At 47.4% G+C, this 17316-nt stretch overlaps 1 protein-coding gene across 1 annotated transcript in view; it reads left to right on the top strand.

Moving 5' to 3' along the window:
- The window catches only part of LOC146776326 (adenosine receptor A3-like), a 93466-nt gene extending 77670 nt beyond the window's left edge, over positions 1 to 15796 (top strand). Inside the window, exon 3 of the mRNA XM_085640071.1 lies at positions 12518 to 15796. Within this exon, the coding sequence (XP_085496197.1) occupies positions 12518 to 13356 (839 nt within the window). The 3' untranslated portion in view covers positions 13357 to 15796. The remainder of the gene's footprint in view (positions 1 to 12517) is intronic.
- Positions 15797 to 17316: the final 1520 nt, after the last annotated feature.

Genomic DNA, 17316 nt, shown 5'->3' with positions numbered 1-17316 from the left:
CTGGGCAATAGGTTTTCTGTCCCAGGGAGATGTAACCACCTCCCCAGACAGGCAGATGTGTATTGGGGATGGGCGGGAGCACTCTCTGGTGCTTTGAAAATCCTGCACTGGGGGCACACTTGGTGTCCCTGTGCATAGTCCAGTTCAAACCGGTTGCAGGGGCTACCTGCCCCTGCTCTGGTGCGAAACTGAACAAAGGAAATGGGTGTAACCACCCCTCTTTCCAAACCCTCCCATAGGTGGGTCACTAGAGTATGTCCAACCCCCAAACTTAGTATAAATATGGGAACCCAGTCCTTGCGACATAAGATTACTCTGGACAAAACTCTGTAATATATATCCTGGACCTTCGATGCTCTACTTTGCTTAGAAGACTGAAGAAATCACCCTTGGAGTCAAGGAGTGACTTCCCTGCTTGGCAGGCACCAAAGAAGCAACTGACCGGTCTGCATCGCTGAAGCTCCGGCCGGACACCGAAGTCTTTGCATCACTAGAGGTGGATTTCCAGACTTTCCCGAGGCTACTCTGAGTCCACAGCAAAGGTGAGGCCCGTGGCTATCGTGGGTGATGTGGAACCATGACCCCTGGACACCGTGAACTTTTGCAGCACCATCATCTTCCTGGTATCCCTCGAAGTTGTGCTTTGGGCTCCGAGTAGCCCCAGCCTTGAGCATCTCCTGCACCGAAGATTTCTGGCCTCCACTCCACGAGTGACCTGTGGGCCAGTTTCCAGTGCGACCGCTTGAGGCTCCTTTGCAATCGCTAGCCCGTTGGCTAGTGGGTCCCCACGAAGGCAACTCCTCATTTGATTGGGCTTTCCTGGTTGCTCCAGAAGTGCCCTGACTTACCCTTGCTGGGTGAGTCCCCCAGACCTTGCTGGTCTGCACCGCCGTCTTTTCTCTGATTCCAAGTAACTTGCCGTTGCCAAGGCTTGTTGGGTCCAATCTGGTCACCGACAACGCAGCACTCGACAGACTTTGTGGGACAGCTTGAATCCAGCTCCTGGTTGTCATCGACACCTCCTGGACCTCGTGGCTGAAGAGTCAAGACACCTGTCAACTCACCTGAAGCACCCGACATCTGTGGGCATTGGTCAATCGTGCCCTTGGTCACTGGTAAGTGACCCAGACTCTGTCCCCTCTGCTTTCAGATTCCTTCCATCCTAGATCCAGGCTTGGATCACCTCAGACACTTCTCCTCTTCACGGCAGCAGCACTTCTTCGCCAGCTTCCATTGAAATCGACGACAGGACCCGACACCAAAAGACACCTATGCACCCGGCTTCCCTGGGTGAGGTAACACGAGTACTCCGGTGCTCCCGTGGGTGCTAGCACTAGAACTTCCTAAGTCCAAAAAGGTTTGGTCCTGACTCATTTCTAAGTGTCCCTAATCCTTAAATTTCCAACCGCGACATTGCCCATACAAGCTAACGGGAACCCGTGGCTGTGTTCACACACTGCACACAGCCCCCGTAGGTCTCCTGCGTCACTACCTTGGGTGGTTCCTTGGGGTCCCAGCGATTCTACAGGCTCTAGGACTTGTGTCTAGTTCAGTCGTGGTTCTTATACCACTTTATTGGTATATGGTTTGGTACGCCCCTAGGGCCCAAAAGTGTATTTGTGCTATTACTGTTGATTGCTAACTTGTAACTTAAGTACGTCGAACTCCAGTCTCACAAAGAGACTAGAGGGGTGTGTTTTATCTTAAATACATGTATTTTAAATATATACCTGGTGTGGTTGTCCTTTCATTTGGTCATTCAAGAGATTATAGACTGGTAAAACAAGCTGCTTTACATTCCTTCAAGACTTAGCCTGAAGGCTGCTCTCCATAGCTACCACTAGGATAGCTTTCAATAAAGGTTGTCTTTAACCTATTCACCATAAGGGGTTGTTTGGACTGATACAGGGTGCCCACTATAACTAGTTGACAGCATATATCAGGTCAACTTCTCACATTGGTATGCAGAGTGTGGGATTCCAGCTTGCTATTGTTTTACTAGATAATCTCAATTGAATTGATCAACTGAAAACCACTAAAGGTACCTTAGGTACACATAATATCAAGTTTAGTATACAGTAAGTTCTACTGAACTTAGAGTTGTGTGTTAAGGGGTAGCACACCCTTTCTACAACTCAAGAGAGTTTAGTAGGCCACACTAGTGTAGGTAGTGCAATACACCACACCACATTAGTAATGTCTAATCAACCAGGAACCAGTGGGTCCCTGCAAGAAGCCACTGAGCTTCTCCCCTATAGATATGAGAATCTCTCCTTTGCACAGCTTAGGGCCTTATGTTCCATTAGGAAGCTGAAGACAGGCAAAAGCCCAACCACCCAGCATCTTATAAAGATACTCAAGCTGGATGATCTTCCAGGGCCTAGTGGGTCTGAATGGGTTGGCAAGTGGGTGGGGCAGGAGCTGAGGGTGGGCCTAGGGGTGGAAACTCCCCTGACCTCACCTCTACTGCTGACCAGACTGATGACAATGATCAGGATCTGGTGAACCCAGCTTCCCTGGATGAGGATGAGGAGAATGACAACAATGCTCCCCTCTTTGTTCCTCCAGGAAGAGTTGAAAGTAGTGCTAGAAGGGATAGATCTCTCTCAAGGGGATCTGTCCAGTCTACCTCATCTGTAGGGATCTCTGTTTCTTCTCATAGAGGGAGGGAAACCTCCCAGGAGAGGCGAGAGAGACTGCTGAAGTACGAGCAAGATAAGTTCAACCTCAGAAAGCAGAAGATGGCCCTAGATAGGGAAGCCCTAGAGCTCTACAGAGCTAGTAAAAAGGAGGGACTAGAGTCCCTTGGTGGCAGCAATTTCCCTAGAGATAGGGAGGGGTCTTATGACCATAGAAACCTAAGTAAGATTGTCCCTCCCTACCAGAGTGGGGATGACATCCACAAATGGATAACTGCCTTGGAGAGGGCCTGTAAAGTACAGAAGGTCCCTCAAGGTCAGTGGGCAGCAATCTTATGGCTCTCCTTTGCAGAAAAAGGTAGAGATAAGCTCCTCACTGTAAGAGAAGAGGATGCTGATGATTACCAGGTCTTGAAAAGTGCACTGATAGATGGGTTTGGCCTAACCACTGAGCAATACAGGTTAAAGTTCAGAGATACCCAAAAAGCACACAATCAATACTGGGTTGACTTTGTTGACTGTGCTACTAAGGTTCTGGAAGGTTGGTTACTGGGCAGTAAAGTGTGTGACTTCAGAGGATTGTACAATCTGATAATGAGGGAGCAGATTCTTAATAACTGTCAAAATCAGCTGTTGCACCAGTACCTGGTAGACTCTGATCTGACCTCTCTCCAAGAATTGGGAAAGAAGGCAGACAAATGGGTCAGAACCAGGGTGAGACAGAAGGTACATAACCAAGGTGGCGACCCAAAGAAGCAAGATGCTAAGAACTCTGACAAGGGTGGGGACAAGGGTAAAGACCAGAAGTCTTCTCAAGGGCCCCAAAAATATTCTTCCAATGGGGAGTCACAGTCTAACAAGGGAAAAGGCCAAAAGAAACCTTGGTGCAAAATCTGTAAACAGAAAACTCACTGGGCCAGTGACTGCACCAAGTCCAAAGAATCTACTCCAGCCACCATTGCCCCTAAGGTAACTGTTCCCCCTAGTACAGCTACAATAGGTGGTGGCAATGTCCAGAATAAGGGTGTAGTAGGGTTGACCCTGAGTTCTGAGATGGACTCTGGCCTAGTCAGAGTTCCAACTCAGGCTGTGCTTGTCTGTGATGGGGGCATGGATATGTCCCCCTTTGTGAGTCCCAGTAATCTGGGCAAATACAGACAACAGCCTTTAGTAAATGGAGTAGAGGCTTGGGCATTCAGGGACACAGGAGCAAGTGTCACAATGGTGACAAAAGATCCTGTGGATCCTGGGCAGATTATACTTGGTGAAATGTACCAAGTGACCAATGCTAGCAATTTCAGAACAGACCATTCTCTGGTAGTTGTTAACTTCTCCTGGGAGAGGTAACTGGCCTTAAGAACGTTGTGGTAAGTGCTTGCTTGGCAATGATCTAGAGACTTCAGCTTGGGCTGAAGTGGAGCTCAGGACACATGCAGAAATGTTAGGGATCCCTGCTCATGTCTTTGCTGTGACTAGGTCACAGGCCAAAATGTCTAAAACTGGACAGGCCCTGGATTCTGGAAAAATGGACCATGCCTCACAAGAGGAGGAGCAGTGGGGTTAAGGCAGAGCCTTCCCTCCTGACTCAGAATGCTGATCAGTTTCCTCAGGGAGATGATCTTGAGCCTGAAGAAGGAACTGTCCCAGAGGAGCTTGAACCTGACCAGGCTGAGTTCTTGGGGACAGGGGGCCCTTCCAGGTCTGATCTGAGCCAGGAGCAGAAAACCTGCCCCTCTCTTGAACCCCTCAGAAAGCAAGCTGCTGATGAAGCTGCTGGGAATGCTAGTGGTACCCATAAAGTTTAATGGAAAGATGGACTCCTTTACTCAGAGAGTAGAGACCCCAAGCCTGGTGCATCCAGGAGGTTGGTTATACCTCTGAAGTTTAGGGGCTTCCTATTGACACTAGCCCATGATATTCCCCTAGCAGGACACCTGGGCCAGAACAAGACTTGGGACAGAATTGTCCCTCACTTTCACTGGTCCCACATGTCTGAAGACACTAAGGAGTTTTGTTGCTCCTGTGTGACCTGCCAAGCCAGTGGCAAGTCAGGTGGAACCACAAAGGCCCCCCTGATACCACTACCTGTGGTGGGGGTTCCCTTTGAGAGGGTTGGGATTGACATTGTTGGTCCCATGGATCCTCAAACAGCATCTGGGCACAGATTTATACAGGTGGTGGTGGATCATGCCACCTGGTACCCAGAAGCAAATCCCCTAAGGACCACTACAGCCCCTGTGGTGGCAAGAGCTCTATTGGGTGTATTCTCAAGAGTAGGCTTTCCTAAGGAGGTAGTATCTGACAGGGAGCAAACTTCATGTCTAGTTACTTGACTGCTATGTGGAAGGAGTGTGGACTGAACTACAAGTTCACCACACCCTATCACCCATAATGCAATGGTTTAGTTGAAAGGTTCAACAAAACCTTAAAGGGTATGATTAAAGGACTCCCAGAAAAGCTTAGGCGAAGATGGGACATACTCTTGCCCTGCCTTTTATTTGCATACAGGGGGTGCCTCAAAAGGGGGTTGGTTACAGCCCTTTTGAACATTTGTTTGGTCACCCTGTCAGGGGTCCATTGGTTCTGGTTAAGGAAGGATGGGAGTTACCTCTCAAGCCCCCCAAACAGGACATAGTGGACTATGTACTTGGTCTCCGCTCCAGGATGGCTGAGTTTATGAAAAAGGCAACCAAAAACCTTGAGGCTAGCCAGGAACTGCAAAAAACATGGCATGACCAAAAGGCTGTACTGACTGTTTACCAGCCAGGACAGAAAGTGTGGGTGTTGGAGCCTATGGCCCCAGCAGCCCTCCAGGACAAATGGCGTGGCCCCCATACAATTGTGGAGCAGAAAGGGGAGGTTACCTACTTGGTAGACCTTGGAACCCCTAGGAGTCCCCACAGGGTACTGCATGTCAACAGATTTAAACCATATGTTGACAGGGCAGACATGGGCTTGCTCATGGCTACTGATGAAGGACAGGAGGAAGAGAATGACCCTCTCCCTGACCTGCTTTCTCAGAACCCTGATGATGGGTCAGTTGATGGTGTAGCCTTGGCAGGCAGCCTCACTGCCCAGCAGCAAACTGACTGCAGAAACCTTCTCAGCCAGTTCAGACATATGTTTTCTCTGACTCCAAGTCAGACCACCTGGTGCACTCATGAAGTGGACACTGGGGACAGTCTGCCTGTGAAGAATAAGATCTACAGGCAACCTGACCATGTCAGGGACTGTATAAGGACAGTAGTCCAAAAGATGTTGGATTTGGGAGTGATTGAACCCTCAGTTAGCCCTTGGGCTAGTCCAGTAGTCCAGTTGTCCTGGTACCTAAACCTCACACCACAGATGGCAAGAGAGAAATTAGGTTTTGTGTAGACTACAGGGGTCTCAATGCAGTAACTAGGACTGATGCCCATCCCATTACCAGGGCAGATGAGCTAATAGATACTTTGGCCTCAGCCAAGTTTCTAAGCACATTTGACCTGACAGCTGGCTACTGGCAGATGAGACTAGCTGATGATGCAAAGCCAAAGACAGCATTTTCTACCCCTAGTGGGCACTATCAGTTTGTGGCAATGCCCTTTGGTTTGAAGAATGCACCTGCCACTTTCCAAAGGTTGGTGAATCAAGTCCTTACAAGCCTGGAAGACTATAGTGCAGCATTTCTAGATGATATTGCTGTCTTTAGCTCCACCTGGGAGGATCACCTGGTCCACCTGAGGAATGTTTTGGGGGCCCTGTAAAAAGCAGGCCTAACTATCGAGGTTACTAAGTTCCAGATAGGGCAGAGTCGGGTTGTGTACCTGGGCCACCTTGTAGGTGGAAGCCAGGTTCAACCACTACAGAGCAAAATCCAGACCATCAAGGACTGGGTTGCTCCAACTACCCAGACTCAGGTGAGAGCCTTCTTAGGCCTGACTGGGTACTATAGGAGATTTGTCAAGATGTATGGATCAATAGTGACACCTCTGAATGACTTGACTTCTAAAAAGATGCCCAAAAAGGTTCAGTGGACAGCTAGCTATTAAAAGGCATTTGATGACCAGAAGCAGGCCATGTGTACTGCTCCCATTCTGCAGAGTCCTGACTACTCCAAGAAGTTAATTGTCCAAGCAGATGCATCTGAATTGGGGGTAGGGGCTGTACTGTCACAATTGAATGATGAAGGTCAGGATCAGCCAGTAGCTTTCATAAGCAGAAGGCTGACCCCTAGAGAGAAACGTTGGTCAGCCATTGAGAGGGAGGCCTTTGCTGTGGTTTGGGCACTGAAGACGTTGAGGCCATACTTGTTTGGTACTCACTTCCTTGTTCAGACAGACCATAAGCCCCTCTTATGGCTAAAACAAATGAAGGGTGAAAACCCCAAACTGCTTAGGTGGTCCATTTCCCTACAGGGGATGGACTTTACAGTGGAACATAGACCTGGGAGTAACCATGCCAATGCAGATGGACTCTCTAGGTATTTCCACTTAGAACATGAAGACTCAACTGGTCAAGGTTAGTTTAATGTCCCTGCGTTTGGGGGGGGGGGGGGGATTGTGAAGGAGATTAGGATATGCTTCACATGTGTACCTCCACTTTTTGCTGGTGTTTCACTGTTTTTCGACCTTAGTCTGGCTGTGGCCCTGGTAATCAGGACCCCAGCCTAGCTGCTTTCTCTCTAAAATGGTTTCCATGTACATTAGGTACATTTCTAATCGGATTCTGGAATGCCTTATAAGCCCCTAGTGTATGGTATACTATGTACCTAGGGAATAGGTACCTCAGAGGCCTACCAGGGGCTGAAGCATGTATTATGCCACCCCTGGGAAGCACTCCAAAATGACACCACAGGTCTGCTACTGCAGCCTGGGTAAGGTGGTGCTTGCACCCCTTACAGTGGTATAGGCTACCTATATCACTACCATTGCACACACATATAAAACCTATAAGTCACTCCTATGGCAGGCCTTAACAATCCTGAAGGCAGAGTGCTTGGTTTTTATGTGAGAGGGTGCTCCTGCATGAGCAGAGCCCCTCTGCAGCGTTCGGAGTACCTCCTCTGATGCTGTTTGTGATGCAGCCTGACCATATACTCTTAAGTGCATTATAACCTTGCGGTAAATGCTAACTTTGGAATGGCTGCACGGAAACATGTTGTGTTTGGTGTCAAACGCTTTGGAATACTATCCCCCTACCCCCGCCAGTTCTGGCGGCGGGGGTAGCATTCCACCCTTATAGAGGGAGAGACATGTTCACACTGGTCTAACCCGGTAGGACTTTCTACAGCCCTGGCATCACAAAATGGATGCCTCTGCCACAGACACTGGTCTGGCCTCCTGCTGCTGACCGAAACTCCGGCAGGGGAGGCCTGGACAGTAGGTTTCCTGTCCCAGGGAGGTGTAACCACCTCCCCAGACAGGCAGATGTGTTTTGGGGTTCAGCGGGAGCACTCTCTGGTGCTCTGAAGTCCTGCACTGCGGGCACACTTGGTGTCCCTGTGCATAGTCCAGTTCAAACCGGCTGCAGGGGCTACCTGCCCCTGCTCTGACGCGAAGCTAGACAAAGGAAATGGGTGTCACCACCCCTCTTTCCAAACCCTCCCATAGGTGGGTCCCTAGAGTATGTCCAACCCCCAAACTTAGTATAAGTATGGGAACCCAGTCCTTGCGACTTTAGATTACCCTGATCGAAACGCTGTAATATATATCCTGGACCTTCGACGTTCTACTTTGCTTAGAAGACTGAAGAAATCTCCCTTGGAGTCAAGGAGTGACTCCCCCTGCTTGGCAGGCACCAAAGAAGCAACTGACCGGTCTGCATCGCTGAAGCTCCCGCCGGACGCCGAAGTGTTTGCATCACCAGAGGTGGATTTCCAGACTTCCCCGAGGATACCCTGAGTCCACAGCAAAGCTGAGGCCCGTGGCTATCGTGGGTGACATGGAACCATGACCCCTGGACACCGTGAACTTTTGCAGCACCATCATCTTCCTGGTCTCCTTCAAAGTTGTGCTTTGGGCTCCCAGTAGCCCCAGCCTTGAGCATCTCCTGCACTGAAGATTTCTGGCCTCCACTCCACGAGTGACCCGTGGGCCAGTTTCCTGTGCGACTGCTCGAGGCTCTTTCATGATCGCTAGCCCATTGGCTATTGGGTCCCCACAAAGGCAACTCCTCTTCTGATTGGGCTTTCCTGGTTGCTCCAGACGTGCCCAGACTTACCCCTCCTGGGTGAGTCCCCCAGACCTTGCTGGTCTCCGATTCCAAGTGACTTGCCGTTGCCAATGCTTGTTGGGTCCAATCTGGTCGCCGACACCGCAGCACTCGACAAACTTTGTGGGACAGCTCGAAACCAGCTCCTGGTCGTCATCGGCGCCTCCTGGACCTCGTGGCGAAGAGTCAAGACACCCGTCAACTCACCTGAAGCACCCGACATCTGTGGGCATTGGTCAATCGTGCCCTTGGTCACTGGTAAGTGACCCAGACTCTGTCCCTTCTGCTTTCAGGTTCCTTCCATCCTAGATCCAGGCTTGGATCACCTCGGACACTTCTCCTCTTCACGGCAGCAGCACTTCTTCGCCAGGTTCCATTGAAATCGACGACGCGACCCAACACCAAAAGACACATATGCACCCGGCTTCCCTGGGTGAGGTAACACGAGTACTCTGGTGCTCCCGTGGGTGCTAGCCCTAGAACTTCCTAAGTCCAAAAGGGTTTGGTCCTGACTCATTTCTAAGTGTCCCTAATCTATAAATTTCCAACCTCGACATTGCCCATAGAAGCTAACGGGAACCCGCGGCTGTGTTCACACACTGCACACGGCCCCCGTGGGTCCACTGCGTCACTACCTTGGGTGGTTTCTTGGGGTCCCAGCGATTCTACAGACTCTAGGCCTTGTGTCTAGTTCAATCGTGGTTCTTATACCACTTTATTGGTATATGGTTTGGTACGCCCCTAGAGCCCAAACATGTATTTGTGCTATTACTGTTGATTGCTAACTTGTAACTTAAGTACTTCGAACTCCAGTCTCATAAAGAGACTAGAGGGGTGTGTTTTATCTTAAATACATATATTTTAAATATATACCTGGTGTGGTTGTCCTTTCATTTGGTCATTCAAGAGATTATAGACTGGTAAAACAAGCTGCTTTACATTCCTTCAAGACTTAGCCTGAAGGCTGCTCTCCATAGCTACCACTAGGATAGCTTTCAATAAAGGTTGTCTTTAACCTATTCACCATAAGGGGTTGTTTGGACTGATACAAGGTGCCCACTATAACTAGTGGACAGCATATGTCAGGCCAACTTCTCACAGCTGGTACCTGCCAGTTCTCTATTTTTCTTTCAAGGTGGGAAAAGCTCTCCTGTTCATTACTATCATTTTGTCACCAACGCATTAAATAACAGTTTTTTTCAAAAATCACTATTTTATGGTTGGACAGGTGTGATGCTAAGTGCTGTGAGATGCATGTTGAGATAGGGGCACTCTAGTTTGATGCGATGATATGAGGCGATGTATGTATCAGAGTAAAGTGGAGTTGAGCGTGTAGTGAGGTACTGTGCATGATGGTATATTCTGCTATGTCACAGCTGTGTCGTTTGGTGTGGCACGCTAGTCTTAGGGCAACAATAGATATCACTGGTATCATTTGCTGAAAAATATATCATTGTGAGGCTACATAACCTCATGCAGTAAATGACATATTGAAGGAAAATCACAGCAATCATGGGTAAAAAAATACATTTATATCTGCAAATTTCAACAAACTGTATAAAAACACAATTACAAATTTAAACTCAATGCAATCAGAGCCGGACTGGGAATGGAAACCGGCCCTGGCAATTGAGTCGGACCGGTCGTGGGTGGGGGAGGGTGGGGGCCTTGGAGGTGTGTGTGGAAAACACTCCAGCTGCTTTTGTTACAGAGGGCCCAGTAACAAAATAACGGCCCCCTAGGGGTCCAAAACCGGCCCCACCCTGGCGGCCCAGCAGGGAAATGCCTGGTGCCCACTATGGCCAGTCTGGCCCTAAATGCAATGTGTCTCCAGTGCCACAGCCATAACAAGGACAAATACAAAAATCACAATGTACAAAAGGGTTGATGTATTGGTAACAAGCAACAACAAAGAGTCGTCAACACGATGAGTAACAAACAAACAAAGGAAGTGTTGAAATTGCGACAAGGGATTATTTTGAGAATTCTATGTTGTTGTTGTTGCTGAGCTCTAGCACTGCAGCTCTTCGGCAGCACTGACCTCTGTGTGGGCCCTCCAAAGTGCAGGCACTATATTTGCTTCAGCCAAGGGTCAGAGTGAGACGGAAAATAGCCTGGACACCAAAATGAGTGTCCTTAAAAGCAAACCAGACAGTTCAACCTGTGGCCCATATTTGCACATCGGGGTAGTTCTGAACTGGTAAAGACACTCTGCACAGATGTTTTGCACAGTGCTGAAGTCTGCACTAATTTGTGCTTGCCGCAGGCAATATCCGGGAAATAAATAGTATAACTATAATACAGGCCCACAAACAGCTAAAAACTGGCCCATACACTCATCTGTCAGACCAGCCCTTCTGGCAATGCCCACATGCCCTATAAGCCAGTGAGACCCTGGCCCAACCTCAAAAGGTCTCTGTGCAACACCTGGTTCTAAGCCGCCAGTGCATGTGTGACATTGGTGCCACACCTATTTAGTGTTGCTGCTGCAGGTGCTTACATTGCTGAAAGCTTTCTCTACTGGCATCCAACCCCTCACGCAGGGACTCTCTAGCAGGTCGTCCTAGAGGTGATTATTCAAAGCCAACATTTCTTACTAACCTTCACCCCTCACCCGCTCCTCTGCTTATTTTCTATAGTAAGATAGTAGCAGTGGGGAAAGGGAAAATAATGTTTGTTGAATTACTGTATTGTAGCATTTATATATGTCTTACTACTTCTGTGTGGGGTGTTAAAGTCAGTAGTGACCCATCCCCTAGCAAAGTGGAGGGGCAGGCCGGAGGAGGGAGGTGGTGGGGGGATTCGTGGGGCAAAATAATAATAATTTAAAAAAAATAATGTTCGCTGCATCGCCCTCTTCCGAGCACAGGCTCCCAGAATGCACTGCAGCCAATCTGATGCTGCATGAAAGCAGCGTCAGGATTGGTCTGCGTGCTGGGACTTTGCGCTTCCAGGCAGACTGGGAGCCTGTGCCTGCTTTCTCCATTACCAGCAACCCACCTGCGGCTGGAGAAAGCTGCAATGCGCATGAGGGTTTGGCCGGCTTGAACCTGCCGGCCAAACTCTCATGCAAGGGACAAGGGAATCCACTACCACTCCCTACCACCGTGTCATACCCATGGACCCGACCCCAAGACTCGTCAGAGGTCTGGGGGCAGAACTAGATCACATACATGAACAAGGTGGAAAAACTTTGGTATACGTTATACGTGGACGAGATACATGATGCCTATAATCACAAATGTATCATCTACCATCTTTTCAATCAAATAATAAATCTGAGTCAAGAACAAAGAAACAACAAAAAAGAACTGAGCTACTACGAACTTAGTGTCTGTTTCAATTACCTATCGGGCTGGACATTGTGGAGGGCATCAGGACGGGTGTGGGGGGAGGAATGGGGAGTTAAAGGGGGGGCAAGGGGGAAAGAGAGGGGGAGGAGGGGAAAGGGGAGGCAGGAGAGGACGAGGGGGATGGGGGCAGGGGGAGGGCAAGGGAAAGGAAGTAGGCCGTGACCTCAGCAGTACATCAGTCATCTGCAAGAGTTGTAGATTGTATTTTGAAGTGTTCTAGCAAGTGAGCCCAGTCCATTGATATTGGCTTCTTCCTCAGCCCTCTATACTCTTCGAGTTGCAGCACCTCTCTCTCAGAGGAATTGTATTGTTATAGTGTCTTATTCTCTCTTGCAGTGTCCTTGGCTCTGGCAGACATCATCGTAGGAATCCTGGTGGTTCCCTTCTCCGTCTACACCGAGATCACCCTCATGGTTAACAGCACTCCATCTACTCAGAACAATGGCTGCTCCTACAATAAAGGACATCTGGAACCCTGGCAGCCATGCATGGTGATTGGCATCATATTCACCGTCTGTACCTTCGTGTCCATCAGCACCATCTTTCTAATGACAGTGGAGCGCTCCGTTGCCATCCTGAGGCCGCTGCACAAGGACTCCTTGATCACACGACAGCGGACCCTCAGCCTTATTGTCTTCTCCTGGATTGTAAGCTTTCTCCTGGCCATCACACCATTCATCTTCAGCAACGCCTTCACCCTGGAGTACAATATGTGCAGCCGTATGTGTAACTACGCTCTAATTACCAACCAAGCCCCCTCCTGGAATGTTATGTTGCTATTCCCCATATTCGACTTTGCTCTGTTGGGGGCTTCCCTGGTGGTCAATGTCCTCTCCTTCACAACCATCCGGCACTACTCCCACAAACGTAAGTTCCTAGCTGAGGTGGACACCTGTGTAGGCACCCACAGGCCATCCTTCTCGGACATAAAGGCTGCCAAGACCATCAGTATTTTGACCATTGCTTTCACAGCCTCATTTACACCAATCGCAGCCTTCGTGGTTGGCAATGTGGCAGGCTACACGTGGTGCACCTTCTCCTTTTTAGCTTTCTGGATCCTGACATCAAACAGTTGCTGCAATGTGATCATCTACAGTGTCAGAGACAAGCGTTTCCGGCATGGGGTGCAGCAACTATTTATACGGGCACCACCAATTGTTTGGGAAAATAACTGAACAAGATGGCTTCTTCATGCAGAACTCTCTACTTATCGTCTCTTGATGATCATTTTTGAAGAGCTTTGTTAAGTTCCCAACTTGCATATCAATGTATTTTAAATAACTGTACCTCTTTAACAAAATCCATGGTGTACCAATGCTAACCGCTTTCATTGTGGTGGCGCACTCCGGCACTTCATGTATGTCAATGTTTTGGGATACGTCAACACAATCACTAAGTGCCAAGAAGAATGTGTGTAAAACCATCCGCAATCCAAGTGGCAGACAAATAGAATGCTTGATTGTTGGAACAACCCGAGTATGTTGTCCTCTCACAATGGGATAAGGTATTCGATCACAGGATCACTGCACATCCGCAACCTGCGGAGACATGGACGCTCATACCTAACATTCCTAAGGATATGTTGCTTCGCTGCTAAAGTCACTACCCATGAAGAAGTAGAAGCTTCTTCTTATCCCAAATACCTGTAGGGGAGCAGTTCTGCTTTAAAATTTTGAGTAGAGCAAAGACAAGCGCTTCCTTCAAACCCTCAATGGGCTACCAGAGAAAAAGGTGACAAGCGGGCAGTCTCAATGGGGGAGAGTCATTTGAACCAGACACAGAGCACAGCGGGCTACCCAATGACCATGAGAGCGGTGGATCGCTGTGGACATATCCACTCCTGGAAAACCAATGGGCTGCTCCGTTGCAGCAGAGAGGCGGGATGAGTGATGTCGGGAGCAGTGGTGCAAAGTCAGTGGGTTAATTCGCTACAGTGTGGAGGGAGGAGCATTGCAGGCATACACAGGGAGGAAAAAGTGATGGGTGAACCCACCACAATGGGGGTGGAAGGTCACAACTTTTAGACATGTCCGAGTGACCGCCAATGGGCATCAACATTGCTGTGGGGGAAGGAGGACACTTGATTCCAGGCCCTGCCGGAGAAAGAAACAGGTTAATTCAACTGAGTGGGGAATGGGAAGTGGGTTCCACACATTCATATTTTAAGAATAACAAGGACAATGTGACGCTATTACTCGGTGCTTTTATTTATTTAAATAGGGCTATAGTTGACAGACACATTGCAAGTCAGTTGTACCATGAAAGGCAAGTTAGGCTTATTTTGGAAGATAATAAACAAGCAAGTACAGAAAGTATCACTTCATGTGTTAGAACAGCTATTTAGGATGCAGGGAGGCAATACTGTCCCAATCCTACATCACCTGTACTAACAGTAGATGAGGAAGCACTGCTTAAATGGTGAGCTAAGCCACAGCTACGTGAAATTGTCGGCTGCTAGTAAGGTTAGGCCGCATGTTTGAGCACGTTAGCCGAGAGTGTTCAACGGAACGCATAAATGTAATAAGTCACATATATAAAATGTATAGTTTCTATTCACTTTCATAATAAACAGTGCTTAATTTGTAAAAAAAAAAAAAAGGTGCCAGGGCTGTCGTCAGGAGGCCTCTGCAGCTTGCTCCAACCATTGCCCCGGTCAGCACAGCCAGTGACAGTACAAACACACCTATGAACATCACCTCCTTCAAGTGTGGCATTTCAGGCTATTCCAGGCCACCAAAACTATAAGAATGGCTTGGGTGGCCGGTATTAGTCATTTTAATGGATATTGAATTAATTATCAACTTTGTTGAGCTCATCTCTGAAAAACACAAACAGCGCCACCATGTGGCAGACTGCCATAAGACCCGGTGTTGGCAATTAAGTGCCGGTGCCGAGCACCGGAAACCACCGGCTCAAATTAAACGCTGATAAATAATCTCCTCAAACCACTAGATTAATGATTTACTTAAGAAACAAAAGGACCACCTTTAATGAGATGAGCTCAGGAAATACCTCTAGGACTGGGACTTTGACAACACATTCAGAAAAAAAAAAGCACAATCAACGACAAATTAATATAAAATGAAAGTGCTCTATCTTCTCACCTCTTTCTTTCATCACACTCCTAGGCACAGAGGCTTAAGACAAAAATAGTGCCACTCTTGTCACTCGCACATGACACAAAAATGCTTCCCATAGAGGCCATCCTGCAATGACGCTCTTACACAGTCCCTTGCGGTGTAGGGTGCTATCGATCCAGTAATACGCTTTGGAGCCTTGTCCCGGTAATGAAGCGCTATACAACACAAGGATAATCGAAAGTGTTAATCTTGGAAAATGTATGAAAATTGGAGCTCAAGGTAATTGAAATCTTGAGTTGCACTTTGGTACTTATAGCTGTCAAATCCCTGTGTTTGGCATCAGAAACACCCCTACTTCAGGGTTGTGAGGTGAGGAGCAAGCCTGCCTCAGAAGTCCTGTTAGTAACATTGATCTGTTCTGTCATTCATTGTAACAATATCAAGTCAAACCGCTTCCATCATGTGTTGGCATCTCGTGATATGTATTAGCAATTAAAATGGGGAAATGTTTTCTCTTGAAAAACGAATTAAAAATCATTATGGTACAGCATTTCTTTTTTCCTTTGCTCTTTGGTTTGTACTCATGTGACATAACACTTTTTCCAAGTACAGCACTGCTTCTTGTTCTTTTAGCTGAGCTTGTTCTAAACAGACACTACTGCAGCAAGGTTCAAAAGATAGTTTTTTGGTTGTAAGATGCCCGATTCCGTGCTGGTGACACTATTGTCGCGTGGAACGTAGCGGGTCTAACTTCGATAAAATATCTCAGTTGCTAGGTATCCAACCCTCAATAGTATACCTCCAGGAAACTTGGTTAGTTGATAATTTTGACCAGAACAACTATTTTGTCTTCAATACTCCAGCTATAAAGACCAGACGAGGGCATGCAAAGGGAGGCTTGGCTATCCTGTTATCAGAAGTACTAAGCCCCAATGTTGAATGTCTTAAACTAAAGTACTTAGATAAAAATGCTTGTTGTTCTAAGTCAATTCTTTTGTTTAACATTTATGTTCCTCCTGATCTTGAACATGATATAATGCTCTTAAACATATTTGACCAAATAGATACCGCCCTAGGTTTTAACAAGAATGCACAAATACTCCTAATGGGCGTTTTTAATGCAAATTTTTTTAATTCTCTAACGCACACATTTCGGAATTCTGAACTCGAAGAATCCTGTTTTATTCCTGCAGCAGTCTTCCCAGACCCTATCAGGGCCAACAAGAGAGGGAAAATGCTACTGGAATGAATTGATGAAATCAACGGGAAAATCTTAAATGGGAGAACGAGAGGAGACGTGCCAGGTGCGTACACAACGAAAGGTCCAACAGGGCTATCTATATTGGACTATGTTGTTAGCAGTTATGACCTATATAACAAATTTCACCACGCAATACTTCTCCTGGAAATAGACCTCCGCACACTGCCAGTTTCTACATGGTCTCTATCATACGGGAAGGGAGAGGTAACAATCCAACAAAAGTTAGGCTGATTATTCTGGAGAAGTGAGAACCAGAATCAAATAAACAAAGAAATTAATAGGATAATAGAGTTCCAGTTGCTCAAGCAAACTAACAAAAGAGACAATCCAATTTCCTATTTTGAAAGCACTAAAACATTGATATCTAGAACCCTACTGAGGAATCCCCCCCCCCACAAAAGAGTCCCCTAAAAAAGAAAGACTCTATAGTGAATCTGCTTTCTATAAAATTAAATAACTTAATTAGGCTTACATTTATAAACATCTCCCCGGCCAGGAAGGCTGTAATTTCCACCCTAAGGAAAAGACAAAATAGGCTCCGCATAAAAGAAAATAGAATAAGAATGGACAGAAACTGGGTAGATCTTCAAGAAGCAGTGCGACAAAAAAACACCAAGGCTTTCTGGGGTATAATTGCAGAAGCTAGTGGCAATAAAATACCCCCGACAGCTACACCAGTCCCACAAAAAGAATACGTTGTTTATGTCCAAACTGTATGGAAAGAATCTATCAACCATCTATATTGAAAAATCTTTAATGGATGGAACTTGAAATGAGATCGACCAGCAGATAAA

The sequence above is a fragment of the Triturus cristatus genome, chromosome 12 (assembly GCF_964204655.1).
Source record: "Triturus cristatus chromosome 12, aTriCri1.1, whole genome shotgun sequence".
In the NCBI taxonomy this organism is placed as follows: domain Eukaryota; kingdom Metazoa; phylum Chordata; class Amphibia; order Caudata; family Salamandridae; genus Triturus; species Triturus cristatus.
This window is presented reverse-complemented; position numbering and strand designations above follow the sequence as displayed.